This window comes from Globicephala melas, chromosome 18, assembly GCF_963455315.2.
Source record: "Globicephala melas chromosome 18, mGloMel1.2, whole genome shotgun sequence".
Lineage (NCBI taxonomy): Eukaryota > Metazoa > Chordata > Mammalia > Artiodactyla > Delphinidae > Globicephala > Globicephala melas.
The window spans coordinates 12,920,111-12,944,438 of NC_083331.1; the positions used below are offsets into that span (position 1 = coordinate 12,920,111).

Consider the following 24,328-nt stretch of genomic DNA (forward strand, 5'->3'; position numbering starts at 1 on the left):
CTATAGAAGCTGTGTACAAGTGATTATACAAAATTTTAGGGAATCTGATTTTTAAAAAAGAGTACAAGAATCTAAACATCAAGGATCATTTTATCATTTTTCATTAAAATGATCAAGAAACATTTTCTCAACAAAAATTTCTGAGATTTAACTTCTTAAATCATCAAATTCTCTTCATCACTATATAAGAGCAATCAAATACTCAAATGACAATAGGTATAGTATGTTTTTTTAAAAAAGCACAGATTCCAAATACCTCAATTTTAAGTCTCAAGAATGTATAAAAATATAGATAACTCACTAGCTAGGAAATACACTTTTACATACATACTTCCAATGTCTAAGTTTTAAGTAATGACACACTTTTCGAGGAATCAAAAGTATTCAAGAAGTTGCCATCTCAATTCGTAAAATGAGAATACCCAAATCAAAGATAATTACAATAATAGTTTTCTTGAGATTCAATTGAGGATATCATCTATTCCTTTTTTGGAAGACTGTTTCTATTCTTCTTACAGAATAATGAAGAAAACCTGGTCTTTCTTCTGTGGCCAGTCACCACATTAAGATTCTTAGGCATGGAAATAATTCTTAAGTTCCGATCCTTTGGGAGTAATTAAAATATGTGAAATGAAGGGGGCATCAGAGATGTTGGAGTTGGCTAACATACACAGTAGGGGGAGAGAGAAAAGTAACTTTATTTAATGCTCTAGTCTGAAACATCAGGAGATAAGTATATATGTAAGTATATGTGTCTATTTAATGTGTTATGTATGTATACATATAAGAATATGTAATGTATATTATATATAGACACACATTCAGGGCTGGAATTAAGGATTCTAAGGTTTGACTCAACTGCACCAACTACTTATTTCCTCTGTTTCTGGTGGTTTAATTAAAAAATATATCATGTGTGGATATACATTTTAAAAGCTTTCTTCAGTATACAGCTTCTGTGCTCTCTTAGGTTGTTGAATCAAAAATGCCTGCACTTTTTGGAACACCTCGCAACAGTATAAAAGAGATTTATGTGGGGAGACTGGAAACAAAACTATACAGAGTATACTCTCTAAAAGAGTCTAGGTGCAGGAAAAATAGCTTAGGATTTATTTGTATGGTGAGTTATCTGGGTACTAGTGCTAATGCAATGGTAAATTAAGTTGAAATCAAATACAAGCAAATGTACTGAAAGTACATTTCATGCACCATCTACTCTGCTAAATAACTTACATTCCGCATTCTGCTGTTAAATGAGCATGCCATTGATATAGAAATATTTAGCATGTTAGTTTCAAAAAGAATGTAGATACATTCATAGAAATCAGTCTATTATATGGATTTTTAAGGAACCATGTATAACATTGATTTTTACCTTCCGTTTTGATAATAGGCTGAAGACTGCCTTCAATCACTTTAATTTTTGGTTCCACAACTTTGGTTATAATTTTAGTTGCTGAAAGTATAGAAAGTGGAACATAAATGATGTTTACATAAAAACAACCTGAACGAAATTCTCTCTCTTTTTTTGGTCTTTGTTGGGTACTGAGGTATCAGATGTGGTAATATGTTCAGGAAGTCAGATACAGGAAATATTCCTGGTAATTATCTAGTATCTTCTCATGTCCAGATGATGAACTCTGAAGTCCAATGACTTGGATTTGTTCCAGTGAAATACATACTTGCTAAGTGAGGAATTCTATCTAGAAATCTATCATTTTGAACTGCACCACTAAAGCTCTTTACCTTCTTTTGTACGTCTTGAAAATATTGGCTGCGTAGCAACAAAGACAAATAAACATGATTAATTTCATGCAATTCATAATATCTTAAATTGCATTGTTGGATTCTTTCTCAATTAGAAGAAGACATTGAAAGAAAAAGACTCAAAATATTTTTCATGCATTTGATAACAGTGATACAGAAAGGAAAATACAAAAATAGTTCAGAATACTTAAATGTAAAAATGGATTCCAGCCAGCCAGACATGAGCTCTATGCAACAAATATGATATGATCATGTATTTAATTATTTAAGTTACAGGCTAAATTGGCTTTAATTTTCAGCTTTATCATCATCATTTTTATACTGAAAGCTATGTATTTTGAATGTATGTCATCCATCCAACTGAAATAATAATAATGTGCAAAATATATTTCAGATAACAGCCAACTATTTGGTTGGCTTTTGGTTGTATAGATTAACTGAAAGTGTGCCTCTGGAGCCAGATACCAGAGCTACTACTGGCTCTTTATCATTTCTAATTAGAGCCTTAAAAGATGGATTCATTAGATAAAGCACTAAAGCTATCTGTGCAATCATAACAGACTGTGTTGAAGCATTAGAGGTGAGATATTAGCGCAGTCTGGATTTCTGTCACATTCTCAGTTCGGGTTTCTGAGATGTTTATCTGTGTCAACTCTTTGAATTCATACGGATTCTAGAGCTTAATTGTGACTGTGTCTCGGTTATTTCAGATTTTACATATTGAGATCTCAAATTATGAAACTAAAATATGTCAAATCTTTGTGTCCAATTACTGATTCCACAGGTGGCCTGGCCACAGAGGAACCTTTCCATGAAGGTCAAATTCACAGAGGTCTCTGCTGCTACTATCAGAATGGGTTAATTACTTTTAGCTTAAATTTTCACTTCATGTTAAGGAACTTGAAGTTTAGAATGTTTATTGGGGTCCTAGTTTTGTTTCAGTCTTGCTTTTCTGAAGACTTAAATAGTTTTGACAGATCACAGGTTGAGGATTAAATACTGATTTTCTTCCTCTCCACCTCAAATGTCATATATTTGACAACACATACTAAAGAGCATTTTCCCCCCTTACAATTTAAAATGTATGGTATTTGGGGGACAAGAATAATACATAGTAAGAAAGTTAAAATTTTAGAGACAAGTCAATAAAGGAACATGAAAATGGAATCTTTGGTTTAATTAGTCTCAACCTCTGTTTGAACTATGCTTTCAAGTAACTGCATACACGGAGAAGAGCTAAAGAAATATTCCACATCAGCATGTAAATCTCAGAGCTCTTTCAAGAGCTGAGTAGGTAGGTAAGACTCATTAGACTTGCATAATTTCACAAACTGTAGCTTGTTCTCTGTGAGAACAATTTAAGTAGAGGAAAATAAAGGAGTTATAATATTTTGGCTCAATGTAAGCAAAATATTGCATTGACATATAAAAGGTAGTGGACCTCTCATGGATAAAGTAGAAAAGGTAAAGAAATGTAGTGCAGATACACGTTTTTAGTGGAGGAAGATGACATAGCATTTCTGATGAATAGAGCCCATAAGCATTCTTTCATTTTTTATAAAATATATCTTTAATAAGATTGTATACTTCCATACTGGAATTTAAACCATGTTGAATTATAAGTATTCCAACTAAGTCATTGAAACAGCGCTGAGCTGGCCTGATACTAGGATTGTTTATGTTATTATTACATAATTAAGATCAGTAAGAACAGCAGACCTTTTGTTTTGCTCCTTACATCATCTTTACTCCTTTTCCATATCTAGTGTAAATATTAAGGAAAATTTTCTTAATTAAATAACAGGATGCTCATGGTATAAAATAGAATAATTCTTTCCAAGATAAATGTGGGAATTGAAGCAATGCTTTAGCTACTGATGCATTTTGAGTGTTGAATTGTAGAGTCAAAACAAAATGGAAAGAATTTCTGCTTTGAAAGCTGCAACGGAAGAGAGGAAAAAAGGCAAAGGAGGAAAAAGCCACATTGAATAAGAAATACTATGAGTTACATTTATGAAAATGAAATACCTTTGCTATTGTTAAGAAGTAGAGGTTTAATTTTGATAATCTGGTAGAGTCAGGAATAAAAGAACCTTGGAATCTAGAAACTCTAGGTTTATCACCTGACAATTTTTTTGTTCCTTCATCCAGTTTTGGATGGGGAAGAGTTTTTGAACCACCAGCGCATAAATATTAGACTTCTCTGACAGCCTGCCCTTAGATGGCTGAGGTCTTGAGAGTGGAATGAGCTACAAATCTTTCAGCAATGTTATTTCTGTGTCCACATATTTGAATTTTCAGATAGCTCTCAAGTGCCTTTTAGCTAGCTCTCCTCTTTGTATGTTTGTGTGTCTTTTTTCCCCTGCGTCTTTGCAATGCTAGCAATTATATCTATATCAAGCTAGCAGATGAATGAGGAAGTGGTTCATTGGAGTTGAAGGGTGTAGTCAAGGCTGAGAGGTCTCATCCAGACCTCAAGCCCTGTTTCAAGTGACATGAGATTTGCCATTGTTTGGAATTCTAAATACCAGATTATCAATCATCTCAGTAAACACAAAGAAAATTCTTGGGTTTTCTTTTTTTTTTTACATCTTGCCACTTATATGTGACAAATATTAATTATGTACTTACTGTAGACAGTTATGGGGATTTCTTTGAAGGTGCTACCACGAACAAACTGAAAATAAACATTATATTTAGTAACATGAAATGTAGTAGTTGTATTAACAAAATCTTGGCACCATGATTTTTAATTTTCACTGAAGTAAAGACAGTGAAGCTATCATTATATTTAGTAAAAATGAAGGCTTCATATAAATCATCTTCCAATTTCCTGCTGTTGGGCAACATGGCATAAAATGGTTGGATTTGTTACTCAGAGTTTTAAAAATTATAGAATAGTGAATCCCAAATTAAAAGTTCATTAAATAATACTCCCTATGTTGTCTGGTGCTTTAACCCTACCAATATTCAACCCAATATTTATCCTAGAATATTCCTTTACCTTTAACTATTGTGATTGGTGACAACTTCTTATAAGCAAATATTTTATCTTTCCATTATATTCTGTAGCAAAAATATTTGATAATAGAAAAATTATAGTTTCTTATCTACATGTCTTATCTTCCCTGCTGGACTGTAAACTTTTTGAATAAAGGGCCATATCTGATTCAACTTAATATTTCTCATAATACTTAACATTCTGCTTGGCCCCAAGTAGCTTTTATTAAATCCTCCTTAAACAAAACCATGAAGAAATAATGCCAGTGTACCATTATAATCAACAAAGAGCAATGCAGTCCCAGTGTACATCTACTTATTAATGTATACATTTCTAGTTTCTTATGTTAAACCTGCAATGTCTGTTCAACACATTAGAAACACATGCAATAACATCTGTACCTTAATTTGGATGTATTTGATCAGTTTATTAAGTATTTCCAGCAGTTGATCATTTCCAACAGGTGTGTCTGTGAAGAGGAATATTAAATGAATATTGTAAGAATGGATGAAATAAAAATCTAGGTTTCTATTGAAAAAGAGTTATGTTTTCATTAATCAGTTCAATAATTACCAACCTGCTGGATACAGGAGTTTATCTACAACATGAATGACACCATTTGTTGTCATGATGTCAGATTCTTTTGATTTCAATTCATTTACCAGAAGTGTATCATTAACCTATTAAAACAGGGGATAATTTCAATGGGAAATTTAATGAAATATGAACATTAGGATAATTGAATAATAGATTAATACTCTCATAGATTCATACTAGAGAACTTACTCCTTTCAGAAAGATTTTGCTTCCTTGTGTGGTCTTTAAAATGTTAGTAACACCAGGTTCAAATCCCTTTCCAATGAAAACTCCTGGTGTCAGGTGATAAAGGATGATGTTTTGAAGAGCATTTTTGTTCCCTAGGGGGAAAAATATATATTTATTTAATAACATGTTATATATTTTGACATTTTGATATTATGAGGATGAAGGAGAAAAATATTTCTTTGTCTTTATTTTTTCCACACTGTAATTTCTTATAATATCATTGTTCTCTCAATGTGATATCAATGCTATGTCAAAACATGCAGTCCCTTCAATAAGTTCAATCAAAATATTATCCAACTTACTGGGAGAAAAAAGTCAAATTATTTTTGAAATTGTGACTATTTCTTTCTTTGTCACCTAGTTGTGTGCCCTTTAATAGAGACAACATAAGTGAACATCTATTCCAACAACATTACGGTAAGCAGTTAATTGAGAACATTTATGAGTGACCCTCTAATTATTCCAAATGAAATTAAAGGAGACGAAGGCTAGCCATGAATAGGAAAGAGGGGACACTTTGGTGGCTGATATCTGGGCAGGACCACTTGAGGAAGAAATGAGATCCTGAAATCAAGGGGCAAATATATCTGGTGTTCACTTCTACTCACGAATAAGAATTTCCTTTTCGTCGTTAGTCATTCCCTTAAAGGCATCGTTGGTTGGCACAAACAAGGTCCAATCTCCAGGCTGTGTCAGGAGCTCTTTCAAGTCTGCAGCTTCAAGTAGGCTGAGGAAGATGCTAAGCAGGAAGGACATATGGACATATGTTTATTTTATTAGATTTAATCTAGGTAAGCCTACCCACCATGCATGAAATAGAGTAGAATCCCTATACGTGGAAGCATGAGAAAATGGTTCATATGTTTTCATATGTTTCAAATGCAATTTACTGTTAAAGGTTTATCATGGGGAAATTATTTAAATATACATATGATTCTTAAATTTCCTAAACTCTGTTTTCCCCCTATAAATCTTGGTGAGGTCACACTTTATTTAATATTCTGCAAAATAGTCTTTGCTAGAATATACTATCAGTTTTTAAAAACTTAATTATAAAAAGATTTGCAAGAAGTAGTTCAGTCTATTAGCTTGATTTTTGTTTGCTTTTTACTTACCAAGTCATATTATGCTGCACCAGGAAGAAAAATATTGTTAAGAACATATCTTAATTTTAAAAACATTTGTATAGACTTTCTATTCTAAATTCTGTTCTCAGCAGTAGTGAATACCGAATGGATTTTGGAATACTTACTGTGAAACAAAACTATGCCAAAAGCTCTTATTCTCTTGTGGAGGTGAAACTAGTAAGCTTACCTGAAGCGCTTATCTTGTTTCAGTTTTTCATGGAGGGATTTCTCTGCTGGTTTGATGATCTCTTGGAATATGTGAATGGCACCATTTCTTCCTTGCTTGCTTCCTCTCACCATGCATGAATTTTCAATGCAGACAGCCTAGCAAAGAAATAAAGATACAGTTGTCCATTTCCTTACTTGAAATTCCCTACGTAAAAGAAGCTACATAATTGAATTTCTGGATGGGCTCTTCTAAGAGGTCACCTGACTTCTAATGCGAGAAAAAACAGTTTCTCTCCTCTGTTTTTAAGGTCTTGTACTCTCTGACCTCACTTTTCCTATTCAACTAGGTCTTCCACTACTAAGCAAGCTACCCTATGTGTGGGGCAGGTAGTTTTGTCAGTGAATTTTAAAACTCCATATAATTCCACTTCTACATTTCCTATCATTCCTCTCTAGGTTCTAATCATTCTTACAGACCCTCTTTTGTGAACTTTCACCCTTTAACTTTTTAAGACCCTCTTTAACCATAAAGTTTCGTGACTTTACTGCCTCTTCACAGATATTTAGTATATTATCTTGACTGTAAGACACTATCAATTTTAAGTCAAATTACTGATTAAGTTATAGCATTTCTGAACAATAATATTTATATATGTATCATTTAGAATGCGGTGCATTTTCTGCATCATTTAAAATGTGTGTCTTGGCCTTGTGGAACTATGGTGCACAGCACTGTGTGTCATGTTTAGTTCAAGGTAATGCTTGACCTCCTATGAGTTCTTTTTTTTTTTTTTTTTTCCTATGAGTTCTTTTTAACTGTAGCTGCAAGGTTGCCTGGACAGAAACTGAACAGCACCACTAAGTAGCACTGTAATTCTGATAATAAATATTTTCTAGAAATTTTCCCTCAGATAAAGCACATTAGAACCACTTACTAGAAATCTTTATGTGCCTATAAAAGTTTATCCTGAAAGCCATTCAAAAGAGATTCGGTGGTTGGATGATGGTCATACATTAAAAGATCATCCTAAACATTGGACTCAATATAAAAATTACCTTGTAAACAGTAAAGTACGGTACTCTGTAAAGCAAAAGCTTATTTTAAATGAGTTTTAGTGATTTATGGAATTGAAATAATGCTTTAGAAAACGTTATTTATAATGAAACAAGTGCAAGTTGTCAGAATTATTAATACACAGCACTTTTTGTATACTTTCCTCAAAGTCTTTTTAAACAAGCTCTTCAGTTCCCTGATCTTCCTATAAATATTTACTATTAAGACCACGTTAATAAAATTCTAAGGAACTTTTGTTACAAGAACAGTCTTTCGCAGATGTAGAGAATGGACTTGAGGACATGAGGAGGGCGAAGGGTAAGCTGGGACGAAGTGAGAGAGTAGCATGGACATATATACACTACCAAATGTAAAATAGATAGCTAGTGGGAAGCAGCTGCAGAGCACAGGGAGATCAGCTCGGTGTTTTGTGACCACCTAGAGGGGTGGGATAGGGAGGGTGGGAGGGAGACGCAAGAGGCAGGAAATATGGCGATATATGTATACGTATAGCTGATTCACTTTGTTATACAGCAGAAACTAATACAACATTGTAAAGGAATTATACTCTAATAAAGATGTTAAAAAAAAGAAAAAAGAACAGTCTTTGACAAGGGCACGTCATTTGACATTTAGGCCAGCATGGATATTTTATCTCATTCGGATTCACTTACTGTGCGATACACGAAGACTCTGAGCTGTTTGCCGCCAATGGTCTCGAGCTTTTGTCCATTGTAAAGCTCATTAAGGCCAACTTTTACTTTCAATATGTGATTCTGCAGAATTAATTTAAGAAGACGCTGATCCATGCTCAGAGTATCATCTATAAGTAAATTCATTACAAAAGAGTGTTATTTTGTTTAGAAAGCAAAGTTTCTCCTGTAAGAGAAAATCATGAAAATGGGTAATCCCTACCACTATAGATCTTATGGATCCTACACATATATAGTATATGAGATGACTACATGCCAAAAGCTAAGAATTCTGTGCACAAATTAGAAATTCCATGAGCTATTTCATCAAATGACTACAATATGATTCCAAGCAGTCCAAACAATGGGCTTCATCTATGTGAGGGCCACATGGTTTTATGTGGTCACTGACAAAAGTTAAACTCTAAGCCTGGCCAAGATTTTCTCTGAGAATCTGATGTCCATTAGTCACATGAGAAACTACTGATGAATCATTTCTACATTTATTTTTATTTATGGAGAGAGAGTTGAAGCATGTAACCTCTTAAAGATGGGTTGATGTCAACATGTATGGATATTATTATTACGAAAAGAAAAAACAGCATTTCTAGGAATTTGAATTTTCTCGTTAATAATTTTCTATGTCACAACCTAGTATTTGGAAAAGCATTAAAAAGGTGATACTTATTTAGTTTTTAATTGCTAAATTTTGCCTAACAATTTAAATATGTCTTTGTGAAGTCATTTTTTTCTGGAAAAAGTGTCAGGTTGTATTAATCTAAACACAGTCCTTGAATAGCAGCTACTAGGTCAAATACTTGTAATAACAGTTCACATCATAATATGGAAGTGTATCATTTTCTCCTGTTTGTATTTATTTATAATTTGATACCTTACATTCAAATTCTGAGTTGCAAAATGCACCTACGTATTCCTAAATATTATTATGTTGGTGTTTAAATAAACAAATCAGATTTATTTTTCTTAAGATCTGTTAATACATCCATTATGTGTGCTGGAAATATGATCAGGTTCACAGAACAACTGAAGACTACTTACCACAAACTTTCGCTTCCTGTAGGCTATTATCTATTATAATGAAATATTTTGAAATGAAGGACATTTTAATAGACACTACATAGTGCTAATGCATTGTATGTGTAGCTGGTAAAGAAACTAATTAACACCTCACAAAATATCTATTATTTCTTAATGCAAACAATCATGGTGAAGAAACAATGTGTGTAGAGGAGGAAAGAGTAGGAATGACAGTGTCCAGTACATACCAGAAAATGCATTATTCACGGGTGCCAGCAAAGTGTATTCTCCATCTGGCCTCAGAGCAGATGCCAAGCCTAATTGGGCCACAAGGTCTGTGAAAGTGGTTTGCTGATTTCCAGCTAGCTCAATAACTTGTTTGGCTGTAACATAAACCATTACCATTCAAACAATGTCATCGTTGTTATTACCATAATCACGAAATTAGTAAATCAGTTCTTGGCTATTTTCCATAAGCTATTTGCTGTACTGGCAATGTGAAATCCTGCCTTTCCTTAGTAAGAGAGTTCCAGCTTCCCTTTTTTGGGGTTGATGACCAAAGACTTTCAGAAGGACAATATCTTTCTGACTTCTTGCTTTGCAGTTTTCTTGGATTCTTTATTACTTGCCTCTTATCTCTCTGCTCTTGTGAGTGCCATAGGTCTTTCATTTATCCAAAAGTAACCATTTGGTTATATCTTCCCTTCTGTTTTCAAGAAAAGCTCTGGCACTGTGATAATCTTTATCAATATTAGGTATTAGAAGTAAGTCAGGCAGAGAAAGACAAATATCATATGATATCGCTTACATGTGGAATCTAAAAAAATGGTACAAATGAACCTATTTACAAAACAGAAATAGAGTCATAGATGTAGAAACCAAACTTACAGTTACCAAGGGGGAAGGGAGGAAGGGATAAATTGGGAGATTGGGATTGACATATACATACTACTATATATAAAATAGATAACTAATAAGAACCTACTGTATAGCACAGGGAACTCTATTCAATACTCTGTAATGACCTATATGGGATTAGAATCTAAAAATGAGTGGATATATGTACATGTATAACTGGTTCACTTTGCTGTACAGCAGAAACTAACACAACATTTTAAATCAACTATATCCCAATAAAAATTCATTAAAAAAAAAAAAAAGAAACTCTGGAAAGCCAGAGGTCAATGCATGGAATGCCCATGACCACACAAGCTGCCTATTTAGTACTCAGCTAATTGTTAATTTTGTGTTTGTGCTTCATATGGCGTTCCTTATACTGCACATTTATTTTCCATCTGCCTACTCTTAAGGCATCTAATTGGTAAACGATAGTAGGTAGAACAATATGAAACTGTTGCTCACCAGAATCAGGAATCAGGACCTGATCAATCAAATGGATAACACCATTATTTGTCACAATATCTTTTTTGTTCACCATTTTGATTCCATTTACTGTTATGCTGTCACCATCACATCCTATCTCAATTGTGTTTCCTTCCAGAGTCTCAAATACTGCTCCTCCCATGATAGCCTCGGAACACTGGAGGGTGTTTAAAATGTGGTACTTCAAGAGAGCTGGAGGACAAAGTACAAAGAGTAAGCTTTCAGATCAAGGAGAATAGCATTTGACCCTTAAAAGATGTGTTTCACTGTGGAACTAAGTATTCCTAAGAAATATAATATATATAAGACCTAAGTATTGACCTAAGGTTTTAAAATTCTGTTTATGTTCTCAAAATGTTTTTTCCATCAACTCTACAATAAAATTAGCTCAGCTCAGTAGGAAGTAAGAAGAAAAGAAGATCAGCTGCATGGAATTATTTGTGTAGTTCTAGAAAATGTGTTAGATCAAGTTCCCTCTATCATAAGAAAGGAATTTCCAATGGGAACAAAGAATAATTCCTCCTTTCAGAAGGCCTATAAAGTTATTTGCTAGTGATACCTGTTCCAAACACCCAAGCAGTATCTTACATCAGCTACCCATGACAGAACAGCTCTACAGGCATACTTCATTTCATTGAGCTTCACTATTTTGCACTTTGCAGATACTATGTTTTTTGTTTTTTTGGTTTCTTTTACAAATTGAAGGTTTGTGACAACCCTAAAGGCAACATCTAGAAAATAACCAAAATAAAGATGCTTTCTTGAAGGACTTCTGAAGGGATCTGTGCCTAAATTGTCTATATTTGCACCAAAATATCTCATCATAAATTGGTTAAGCCAATTTGGGGTAGGCTGAGTAAGCGAAATGTGCTAGTCACAATGTAAAATCTAGTTGAAACTAAAAAGGAGACTCGAAAGAAGCCAAGTTCTGTGTATCAATAGGTAATGGCCAAAGAGAACCATGCAATTTTCTCAACTCAACTTCAGTGTAAATTTAGAATTAAAAGCATTGAACAATATGTATACAGTATTAAAGTTTGATGATCTAATATTTCTTTTCAACACTTTCTAATTCTTTTTAATGTCTGCTACTTAGTTACTTGAAAGCAGTGCAGAAGAATGTGATCTGTAGGATACCCTGATTAATTATTTTAATTATTGAATTACTTTGCCTACTCTTTCAAGGATTTTGTTTTTTAAGATTTTTATAGTCCACCTCAGAATAAAAGTTTTTCTTTGCCTTTGCTTATCAAAGGTGATAATGCTGGCAGGACTTGATCTCTTTTTCATTTCCTTTCTTGGAATTCTGGGAGGCTTCTCCTAGAGAGAGACAGTTAAGTACCTTCTGAAGCCACTTTGTCTCCCATGATCCTTTCTAGAACCCCTCGTGGAAGTTTCTCAAAAGCTTCATTGGTGGGAGCAAAGAGTGTGAAGTGACCATCTCTGCCAAGGGACTCCAATATATCAGATGTGATGGCAGCTGCCTGAAACACAAATGTGCTTTTTAGAGGCTGGCACATTGCAAATCCAGAAGAAAATTACAATACACTCAGTCTGGGTGGACATGAGGGAGTTGATTATATAGAAAACTATAGAAGTTAGATATAACTCTTGTTAGATCTCTAAAATATTATCTTTTGACGCAAACAACCATGTCTTTTCAAACTTTCCTCAAACTGTATGTAAGATGGGGAATTCTGCCAATGCTTGTGTGACTGAACAATATACAGCAGTAAACGTAATAATTGATGAATTCATTCTAAATGCACTAAGTACACTACAGTCATGAAACTAATCATTCTTTATCTGTCATGTCCACATAAATATTATTATTTCATATAAGGAGATGATTCCTTCTGCGTAAAATGAAAACCTTTTCATTTCAAGAAATACATTGGTTACGTGTCTGCCAGATTTAATAGCTTTTTATAATTATTTTAGATTCTGACAGGGAAAGAGGAGGAATTTCAATGGTCCCAGACAATCTGCTATTACTTCTTGTACTTACTTTAAAAGATGAGAGGTCATCTTCTGCTTCAATAAAGTCCTGAATTGAGGTACCAATTTGTGTAAGGACACGGTCAATGACGTGCACAACACCGTTTGTTGCAATCTGGTTCCCATGGATGATTCGAGCACAGTTAACAGTGACAACCTAATTATTTGAGAAAATCAAATTTTAGAAATCACAGCTATATATTGACCACTGAGACTGCAAGCCCCCATTTCCTGTTTTTCATGATTACTGGTAAATGTAACATGAAAGAACTGACATTCTGAATGTAAATTCTGAGGGTGAAGACTTACATATTACTATGTCCAAAAAAAAAAAAACAAAACCTGGGAAAAAATGCAACCAGTTGAGAACCCAAGTCCAGTTACACTTAACATACCTAGAAATGCAAGGCAAAAACATTTTTTTTGTTTAAATTATTGCTTTTATTCCTCTATTTCTTTCATAGAGATAGTCATACACTATTTCTAATGTAGGTCAATGAGTTACATAAAGAAGTCTAATTAGTCCTAAAAAAAAGTTCTGAGACAGAAACAAACAATTATTGCATAAATATAATCAGTTCTATTTCAATGATTTCCTAAATATTGAGTCCTCACTGACCCTTTATTTCCTGGAACTCTGACTGTTGAAAGAGCTCTATGACCCTGGTTGGACGTCTCCCACAAAGACTTTATTAAAACACACAAGAACCTAAATCAGTATAGTAGCCAGAGGGTGAATAAAAGAATACTCATTCTCTGATATTTCTCTGATAAATTCTCTGACAAATACTTATTATTTTTTCTGATTATTAGTTTTTCAAACACATCAAATACTAAAATTTCCTTTTGTAGAACACCTAAGTCTACTATCAATGAACTATCAATTTAATTTCTTCCTTGCAATCACGCTTTAATAGAAATCACTCACTGAATTAGAAATTTACATGCTCTAGATGTAGGGAAAAGTCTTGATATGGCATTTACATTATATTCACTAACTTTTTATTATTTCTGGGAACCTTATATAAAAGGTATAGAAAAAAATTAAGGGCAATGTTATTGAGAAAGGTACTTTTTATTAATGAAACTTACCCCATTAGGATAATGGTTAATGGAGAGCCCCAAATTGTTATACATCGGATGAACAATCATGCCGTTTTTCAAGTCCTTGGTCAACATTCTCTTATTAATCATGTGGCTATGCAGAGCATTCAATAATTCAACATTTACGTTGCTCTCCAAACCTCTACGGATATCCTAGGAAAAATTGAAATGACAGAAGTTTATTTTATTATAGTTAATTATTTAAAATCTTATAATCGCTCTGTTTCTACTCTTGTTATTTTCTCATTGAATTACTCAGACGGTCAAGCCAAATTGACATAAATAACTTAAAATTATACTATTTCAATTGATTAAGAAATTTTGTAAGTAGAGGTACTCAGTAAAGGGTTCCAGCTCTTACAGAGCACTTGGACATTTTTAGAGACAAAACAAAATTTTTAATAAATGTATTGATGAAGAGATGATCTTGCTGTAAAGGCTTAGGGAATATGAAATTATCAGATATTTAAAGTACTTTGAGTGGAAAACAAAATAAAACTGGCATTATATTTGTGTACAACATCAGAGTTTTAATAACCGTTTTATGTTTATTCTATGACAAATTCAAGAATTCAACCATCCTGTACCTTTTAATTTATCCAATACCACACTATAAAATACTGTACTTGGTGTTATGAGAAATACAATGATAAGTAAGGTGAAGTCTCGACCTTTGAGGTACTTATTCTATAGCAGCAGGCAAAAATAAACATAGTAAGATAAAGGACGGAAGGAGAAAAAAAATGCTTTCCAGATCAAATGAAGATGGCTGGCAATTCAGGTTTGGAGACAGGTCTTGCAGGGTAGGTAGACAGGGTAGGGACGGTGTGATGATCATTCTAAGTCCAGCTGCTGGCACAAGGTGAACGTTGGGAAAGCAGAAGTTGTCCAGTGTGGTTATTATATGCCTTTACGTTTCTCAGATAATATTAAGAAAGAAATTTTAGAAAGTATATGGGACCATAACATAGAAGACTTTAATGCCCAAGTAAAGAGTAAATTAAACTGGCAATGGGGAGCCATTGAGGCTGTTGTGGGCTTGGAATATAATGATTAGCCTGGGCTTTAGGAAGGTTAATCTGGTGGTAGTGCATAGCAGGAAAAAGACTATTATGAGGATGAAAAATGAGATATGGGTGACTAACAGTAGTTTCTAAGAACTGAAGAGAGGCAAAGTAAGGATAACTCATAATTTTCAAGTTTGAACTCTGAGATTGGTACTGCCAATTATGGAAAAAAGACAGCAGAAAAGCAGTTGTTGATGGGGAGAAAGAAAGTGGCATCTATTTTAGATAATGTTTTGTTTAAAGATACAGAGGGTGTATCCAAGGAGAAATATTAAGATAGATGTTAGAAATATTCTCCTGGGATTCAAGAAACACAGATTCCATGGCTCTATGCATTAAAGTGAAAGCCGAAGCCATCAGAAGTGCATCTAAACTTCAGAGTATAGTTCCTGGAAGAGACCTTAATAAGACCCATTCTAAAGGCATGGAAGAAGAGGAGTCTGCAAAAAGGACCAGAAAGGTGGTTAGAGATGTGGTCAAAGACAACCAGAAGAGAGAAAGTTCTATAATGCAAGCAATTAACCTCACAGTTAATGAAGCAAGATAGAATCTAGAAGAATCTGCCTAAGTTTTACTAAGTATTGTATGACTCTAGTAGTAATTATCAGTTCATCTTCATATCAAGTAGAAAGTAGGAATATATTTCTATACCAGTTTCACAGATTTGTATATTGTCATAATTTAGTGTGTTGTAAATCAGATTATGCACAAAAAAGCCTGAAAATTAAATGTATTGCTTACAACCCTTCAATTTAAATATCCACACACGTTTATAAATCTGTCAGTCTCTGAACAGCCATATATATTTACATATAATTAAAATAATAAGTATATGTATAATATAGCTTATTAAAAATTTTAAATTCCACTAGGCTTCTTAACTTGCCTTTCTATGAGATATGTCATTTAAAATTACCTATATTTCTTCACAACCAAAAGGGAAAGAGGAAAGGAGTAAAATAGAATAATGATAAAGTGCTTGTTCAATCCACTATTAGTTTGCCTTTATTAGTCCATGAGCCTACTGGGATGTTATTCCATTTATGGATGTATTAAAATGATTTTCTCCTTACCCTCAATTAACTCATCCTTTTATGTATCCTCATATATGTACGACAGAAAGATATACAATTTCTATTCATTTCCAAGTCAGTAAACCAATTAAAGTATACCAATAGCAGTAAAAAAATTTATATTCATGAAAATAATGAATTACAGAATCCAGGTTGTCCCAAGCCTCGTTACTTGGTGCGAAGTAAGTGAATGACCCCTTTCCTTCGATCTCTTCCCTCAGTTTTGAGACATCAGAATAACGCTGCGTGGTGGTGGCTCCCACAATGCCCAGGGTACCATAAACATGGTCAATAGGCATAACTGAAATAATCAAGAGATGAATAAGTACTTAGGAAAAAATTTCAAGAATGTTATTTTACAATAATTTAACCTTTACACAAAGCCCCCCAATATATTAAATGATAATTTTAGCAATACAGTTCTATAAATCATCAATTTTATGTGAAAGTTGCCTTTTGAATGTCAAATAATAAAGTACTATTGAAAAATATCATTCCATATATCCTTGGTGTTGAGGGAAAATGAATTTTCAATTATTATCCTTGTTTGAGGTTTAGTCTGTTTACATGTCAAATCTGCTATGTCAATATGGTTCAATTACAATTATTAGTAAGTATCTTTGATTATTTCTCTGTAAACAACAAAAGTTCCTCACTTCTCACTGACAATGGCAAAGGTAATTTATTTTTTTGTGTTGGCTTAAAGCTCCTAAATAGTATAATACTGTTAGGTATAGGGGTGTAATTATACAGATTTGGGTCCCTGAAAGAAATATGTAGACCTGCTTCTTTTCATCATAATTTCAGGAAGGAAATATATAAAAATATCTAATACTTCTAGAATACATCTTCTGAACTTCAGAAGAAAGATTAATATATGAATGTCAGTCTGAAGTTTGGGTGCAGCCAACTTATTTTTTATGACTCTGTCTTATTTAAAATTTAGTATGATTTGGATCATATCATAGGAGAAATGGTTATTACCTTTGTGAATATAGCAAGACTAGGTACACAATTAGTAAATTAAGTCACAAAATCAGGATTTAAAAACACCTCAACAGGATGGGAAAAATGAGTCAAATGTGACAGTTAAATGTCACAGGGTTCCATTTAAGTCCCACGCCTAAGTTAAAAAAAAAAAACAAATCCCAAAGGAAGCCTTGATTTGACAGTATTCATTTAAAAAAGATCTGTAATCAATGTTAATTACTTAAAAATTCAGCATGAGTTAATGATATGACATGGTTACCAATAACATTAACCAAAGTTCAGGAGCCCACCTGCCCCAAACTGAGATATTTGTCTTAATATTTTCTCAGCTTCCTGGACACACATAGATAGTAGACACCAGTCTTGGATCACAATCAGAAGGAAAAAAACGACTGGATTAGAGGCTTTTCATGGGTTGCTGTCAATTACAGTAAGGACTCCAAAGTCTATATCACATTCAAACTGGGGGCCATGAGCCCAGAGAAGAGAAGATTCTGTTGGGGAAGAGAGGGTAGCTGGAGGAAGGGTGTGATGATTTGTGTTAACTATCTGAATGGCTGTCATTTCAAAGAGGAAATAGATGAACTAATTTTTCTCTAGTTGGCAAGTTACAGGAAACTAACTTTCAATCTGAGAAACGTTATAAAATCAGAGCTGTTGAAGCAGAGAAGATGATGTGTTGCCAAGTAGTCAGCCCATGTTCCTAGACAAATTCAAAGAAAGGGATTTTGTAGTGGCGATTTTTGTTCTTGAAGGAAAGTTGAACTAATTTAAATTTAGAATAAGCTTCTGTTGTCCAGCATTTAGTGTATATGATGTATATTTGAATACTTTATCAAGTATGATAAAGTATCATGATAAAGTCATGATTAACACCAAGATATGGGGGATATATCTTGGATTTATCATGGTGCTAAATACACACACACACACACAATTGGCTTCGCTATAAGCTACTTCAACTCTTTTTCCTCAAACAAGACAAATTCCTCATTTAATTCAGTAATTGAAACTTTACCTGCTGGGCAGCCTTTCATTCCTTCCATCCTCATATAACCAGGGCAGCATTCATATAACACAGTCCTATACATTGGAAGAAAATTAATATTAAAATGGGAGAACTACAAAGGATATATTTTGACATAAACTTAGCAAAACATATTACTTATTGCCTTGATTTATTGAGAATTTAGAAATCCAGTTTTTTTGTTTGTTTGTTTATGACATCAAGGTATTTATATTAGCTTGATTTCTCTCTATAGCCTCATGGCATGGTGGAAAAATTCCAGGATCTTGAGCCAGAAGAATGGAGTTTGGTTCCCAGTTCCACTACTTAGTTGATGTGTGACCTTGAGCAAATCATTTAATAAATTTGAGTCTCAGTTTCCCCAACTATTTAACATGAAGGTAGTAGCTAAAATACTTATTCATGGGTAGTTGTGAATCTCAAATAAAACAATGCTTTGGAAATAATTTTGCAAACTATAAATAGCTATAAATGTTTATTAGTATAAGGTTATTAGGAACTAAGAACGTCAGAAAAATTTATTAACTCACTTATAGGTAGTAAAACATGAAACTATAGATGAGAATAACATTTCTGGCATGGAATATTGGCTTAAGGATAGTTAAAAGATAAGAATATAGAGATAAGTGGGAAACTAAATTTTCAAACTGTTCTCTAATTTTAATATAATTTCAAGAATAGCTGGTATCAGAAACATATACAGACTGTAAGAGAGCCTTATGCAAATATGGTCCCTGAAATAATTTTATTTACATGGCTACCCATAAAAATAAATGTGAATATTTGGATGCCAAGGGATTGATTAAGAATTGCTTATACTTTAGCTTTAGCATATATCATAAACAATAAGAATGAGATACATAATTTTTAGTCCGGGACTAATAATACTTTATATAAAATAGTAAATAGAAGAAGAAATTGCTAAAGTAGCAAAAATTTCTATAACATATGCTCATATTAATGCACTATATGGTATAGAATTCCAAAACAGGCAATTGCAATTTCAGATGATACTTGAACAATACAGTTGTCTGAGTTAATGCTTTGAAAGCAATGACAACAAAGAAGTATTTTTCCCAGGAAATTTATGCTACACAAAACTCAAAGTTCCCATATTGTCAGTAGGACAAATAAGAGTAAAAAAATATCATGAATGTGCATATCTCTGAAAGTGGGAAATTTATCTTCATTTTCTGAATAGTATCTAAAATCTCATGGAAATGCCAACTGAAAATGTCACTGACATTTTTTTGAAGGAGGTCTACAAAATTCTATATTATTGAGCCAATATATATTGTGGGGAATATCTTAAACCTAGGAAACTTCCTGTTTTTCATTAGACCCACCCAGTTACTTCCCCCAAATCCCCAAAGCAGCTATTCAAACAGAAGATAAACATTTCTGTCAACTGATACATAAAGTCCTAAAGATGACTTTGGAAACTTTAGCAGCTGCAAGCAGATGGCAAATCAGGCATTCTTCCTGTCAATGTTACTGATTCCTTTGGTTGTTTGAAACTAGCAACTAGAGTTTACATTTATTCCAGAGCACAGATGTTAATGTGTTTGTGAAAATGAAGTTAAGGGAAATAAGCTAATATAATTAAACAAAGGAGACACTGTTATATTTCTGGTAAAAAAACCAGGCTTCAAAGCAAGAATTTTTTTTTCTTTTTTAATGGAAAGCAAGAAAGAATCTTGGTATAAGCTTTGTACAAGCGTCGGCATCTCTAACATATTTAGATGGTTAAAGTAAGATTGTATCGGACTTCCTTAACTTCCGGGAAGTGTGTAATAAAAATTTTCCCTAAATATTTCAGAGAGCAGGTCCTTTCTTATGCAGTTAGTGTGCCTTCCAAATAGGCCTCATGGTAACCAAGAATACAAAGAACAAAGCGAGAAAAATCCAGAGCTTTGGAGTTCCCAACTGGGGCCTGACCTAAATCATGGCCAGGATCCTTGTAACTACTGACTTACGCTGTAGTTGTGTGAATGATCCACAAGTCTAGCAGATTTATGCAAACTAATAAGAATAATGTCCAGGTCAAAAAGTAACATTGGTTAAAACTCTGTTAAGCCAACATGTGGGAACAGGCAGCAATGTCCTGTGGGTCCTAGCCTTGGTTACCATGGGGAGGCACAGTCCAGATAAGGTTATATGCCTTGAATACGTGATTCTTAGTAAAATAAAGAGAACCCTATGCATTTTAAATAGGCATCTGCACACACCTCCTTTTCACACCAGCATATACCCAATTTGCTTAAAGTAGTTTAAATTTAAGTACGATTAATATTATGAGTTAGAGTTACTTAGTAATTTCACATTAGTCCATTAGTTCATTCATTTTACCTTCAGAAACTCTCCAAGTATTAAATCTGCATTTCACAGGCAAAGAAACAAGACTCCAAAATGTTATGTGATTCCACAGTTAATATTTGTAACCAATATTATTAAGTTAAGAATATGTTTTTTAACAATCCCCCAATCCTTCCACCTATTTAGAGTAACTGAAGTTTAATGATGATGTGCTTCAGATATTCTGGTTCTCAAGTCATCCTTCACTGAGGTTGCTGTCCAAAGTAATATGAAGCAGGCAGGAGCCATTTCACTGACTGAGGATGACATCTTTAATTTTTTTTTAATCTATAATTCAGCTCCTTCATCTTAAAATGAAGAATTTGCACCACATGAGTACTTATCAACCTTTATATGTCTAGGATTATATTTCTTCTACCAATATTTATTAATTGATTAAACCAATAAGCTATCAAGTAATAAAAATGTTTTCCAACTCTAGGTTAATCAGTGAAGTATATAACTAAGTTGAAAAGTAATCATCTTTTTGGCTGTTGAAATAGTAATATAGTGGTGGGTTTCCATTATCACCTTTGGGGACCCCTGGAGATCTGACAGTTTGGGATGGAATGACTGGATTAAATGAAGATATGAAACCTAAGTCCCTTCCAACTTTAAGCTTTGATGAAAACTCTGGGGTAAACTGGTGTACTTTATATAATTTCTAAATGACTGTAGGCAAACATTAATTTTTACCTGAAAACCCTGGTATTTCACATCAATTTGTTCTTCTGGCATTTTTTTAAATAAAATGAGGAAACTGAGGCAAAGAGTTTAATTGACTTGCCTAAGATAAAAGAGGCCAAACCAGGAGTAGAAATGACATAGTCAAACTGTCAGTGATTCTATACCAGATCACATGGCCAGTGCCATAGATTCAGGAATAACATGAGTTCCACTAGTAGAGGGAGAAATTCAGGGAAAATGTCTTCATTCATATGTGATCCACTTTTTTTAAGCTCACAATTTTGCAGAATATTTTCAAGAAGATCATGTGTATGTCCAAGGAAAGACATGGGCATTGTGGTGTTGTCTTTGGAACTGGCACATTAAGGAAAAAACGACACTTACGTTTTCTTTCCACAGATGGCACCTTGATACCAGTTCCTACAAGTGCTAAAGTATTTCCTTTTGGTGCCCAAAATCTGTTGAAGGGCGCAGACATTTGGGCTGGAAGATGGAAGGAAAGAAAGTTAATGTCCTAATGACAACTAGTTTTTCATATCTACATGTCAGATAGTACAAAAAGAAAAAAGTTAATATGTGGATTCGATTATCAAAGATGCAATTCTAAAAAAAGATGTGATTCTAGTCAGCACAAATCTCATTCTGATCCAATCCTCCTGAATCATTGGAAAAACTAAAGTCTATGAGAGACAGAGAGAGAGAGGAAATTATACATCTCTGAGAGTAAAATGCCATTGTTTCAAAAGTTAACCTAATAGAATTAAACAACGTGTCTTATTACTTTTAATAGTAGGTATTTCACTGACACTTTTAAACCAAACGTGCTCATTTAGGGTTTGGGGGTGGCTTAAGGCTCTGGAACAATGACAGATCAGACAGCAAAATAGACAGGTTTTCCTAAGTCCAGGGACACTGTACTCTGTAATTTTCTAGGTAAGCAATCACAGAAGTAAATGAATGCTAAGATTAACTTAAATAATATGGCTGCACAAAGGAAAATTTATTGCTTTGCCTGGAAATAATTAGATTAAGACATCCTCTGCCAGAATTTTAAGTGTTTTTCTCCCTTAAAAAGAAGGAAGTCTTATTTGCTCTGTAAGGCAAGGGAACTTTGGGACATTATGAACATCCCTCTGAGACATTGTGGATGTAGTGCCAAGATCCATTTCAAAAATTAATAATAAATTGTTGTTTAATTTACTAAATTATGTCTGATAACTTTAAAAATGCTAAGTTATAGTTGAGTTTATTCTAAGAAATAAAGTTTTTGCAAATTGTACAGAATGCAGAATTTAAAGGCATTCTTAAATGCTTCAAAAAATTCAGAAAACTGGTTACATTACCTATTAATTTTCATAATAAATGAAGTTTTCCCTAACATAATGTGAGATATTTCAAAGCTGTTTACATAATGAGAGTCTCCAACAATAGATTCTTTCATCTTGGAAACCTCATTCTAGAAATTTGGAATCAAATAAAAGCACAAATAAACTGAATCATGAAGAAATGCCCTGTTAAGTGTTGTTAATTACATTAAAATCTTACAGTGTTCCATAAAAAGCAATTATACACAAGTTTTTTGGACCGTAATCCTTAAAGTTTAAGACACATACATCAACCACAGAATACTCATTTTTTCCTTTTTCTTGTTACATTGTAATAAGCAGGAAAAAAAAAAACCCTGAGGTATAAATAAGGAACTGTATGTAGAATTGTACATATAACAAGCTAAGGGAAAAGAAGGTTTATAAAATCAAACCACTGACTTACCCCTGATCCCGGCCCCTGATACGGCTGTGAGCCAAGATCTTGTCATAATGACCATTGGCATTTGCAGGGTTAACCACAACAAGCAAGAATAGAGAAAATATGGATAAGAGAGGAATCATCTCTAGTCTCTCCGTTGCAGTTAGTCCACGAAGAGAACTGGCAGTGGGCTTTGGAGAGCTCAGAGCTTATATACATGGCAGAGTTCTGGGAGGGAGCTCTGTATCAACCTGGGAATCTGAACTCTCTCCAGAAGACATCAGCAACTTCAAGTTGCCAGCTAGAATCTGCTTTTTCAGCTATGTTTACTGAGCACACTGAGCCTCTTTTTCTTCTCATTATCAAAAGGATATTTATTTTATTTTTATATTATTTTTCTCTTTATTTTTACTACCTGGCTCATTTCATGTTCATATTTCTGTTTTATTCTTTTGTAATTTAGAGGGTTTTTATGGGAAATGATTTTATTTAGATTTTAAGGATCATTCTGTAATACATCCTTTTCAGGGTGCATGTCCCTGTGCTCAATGAGAGTATGATTTGATCTTATCACATCTTGTCATATTCAGTTCACATCAGAACTGAAAGATTATTTTTCACCAGATAACAAAGGTAGATGTAGGTTGGATAATCACAAGGCAGTAATGGCTGTTGATTAAAAACAAATGTTGAATGGACATAAACTTTCACAGAATATGGGACAAGAATTTTAACTTGCTGATGAAACATGTAGGAGGGATCACATTTTCCTTGCAATATGTAAACTGGGGGGATCCCTCCCATTTCACTTCTCTTTTCAGCTATCAAGGAATAGATAGAGTTAACATAAATCTGGTTCTGTTAAGTTTCCCTAACTTTTGAAGCAAAGCAGGAAAGAAAAACATGTGTCATTTTGTTTTTTCATTACACACAGGGCATGATGTTAACCATTTGACAGCGCATCTCTTGGTAACCACAGGACAAAAGCATCCCCTGTTGGAAACAAGTATTACCAGTCTAACTGCAATAGAATAATGCAATACATATTAAGAAACAGGGGCATTGCCAGAATTATTCTTCTTCTGTTTTATCAAGAGTAACCAAAGTCTCTTAATGTTACACAGTGCAATTCCGAGCCAAGGGAATATGCACTCTCACCACTCCACACGTGATACGTCAACAGTTAGCTAAATAACTACAATGAGTTTCCCTGGATAAATAAGTTA

General features: G+C 33.6%; 1 protein-coding gene across 7 annotated transcripts in view; it reads right to left on the minus strand.

Moving 5' to 3' along the window:
* POSTN (periostin) overlaps positions 1-23,245 on the minus strand; it is a 33,354-nt gene extending 10,109 nt beyond the window's left edge. For 3 of the 7 annotated variants that reach the window (XM_060288133.1, XM_030882482.2, XM_030882480.2), the window contains exons 1-17: positions 23,127-23,245; positions 21,741-21,839; positions 18,306-18,370; positions 16,441-16,598; positions 14,146-14,310; positions 13,064-13,210; positions 12,398-12,539; positions 11,035-11,247; positions 9,921-10,055; positions 8,617-8,765; positions 6,908-7,044; positions 6,202-6,332; positions 5,555-5,685; positions 5,346-5,448; positions 5,170-5,237; positions 4,399-4,444; positions 1,376-1,456 (exon numbers count right to left, since the gene is read on the minus strand). In XM_060288133.1, coding sequence (XP_060144116.1) covers positions 1,376-1,456; positions 4,399-4,444; positions 5,170-5,237; positions 5,346-5,448; positions 5,555-5,685; positions 6,202-6,332; positions 6,908-7,044; positions 8,617-8,765; positions 9,921-10,055; positions 11,035-11,247; positions 12,398-12,539; positions 13,064-13,210; positions 14,146-14,310; positions 16,441-16,598; positions 18,306-18,370; positions 21,741-21,839; positions 23,127-23,245 — 2,089 coding nt within the window. The remainder of the gene's footprint in view (positions 1-1,375; positions 1,457-4,398; positions 4,445-5,169; positions 5,238-5,345; positions 5,449-5,554; positions 5,686-6,201; positions 6,333-6,907; positions 7,045-8,616; positions 8,766-9,920; positions 10,056-11,034; positions 11,248-12,397; positions 12,540-13,063; positions 13,211-14,145; positions 14,311-16,440; positions 16,599-18,305; positions 18,371-21,740; positions 21,840-23,126) is intronic. The other 4 variants (XM_030882486.2, XM_030882483.2, XM_030882481.2 and 1 more) reach the window with 2 other exon arrangements.
* Positions 23,246-24,328: the final 1,083 nt, after the last annotated feature.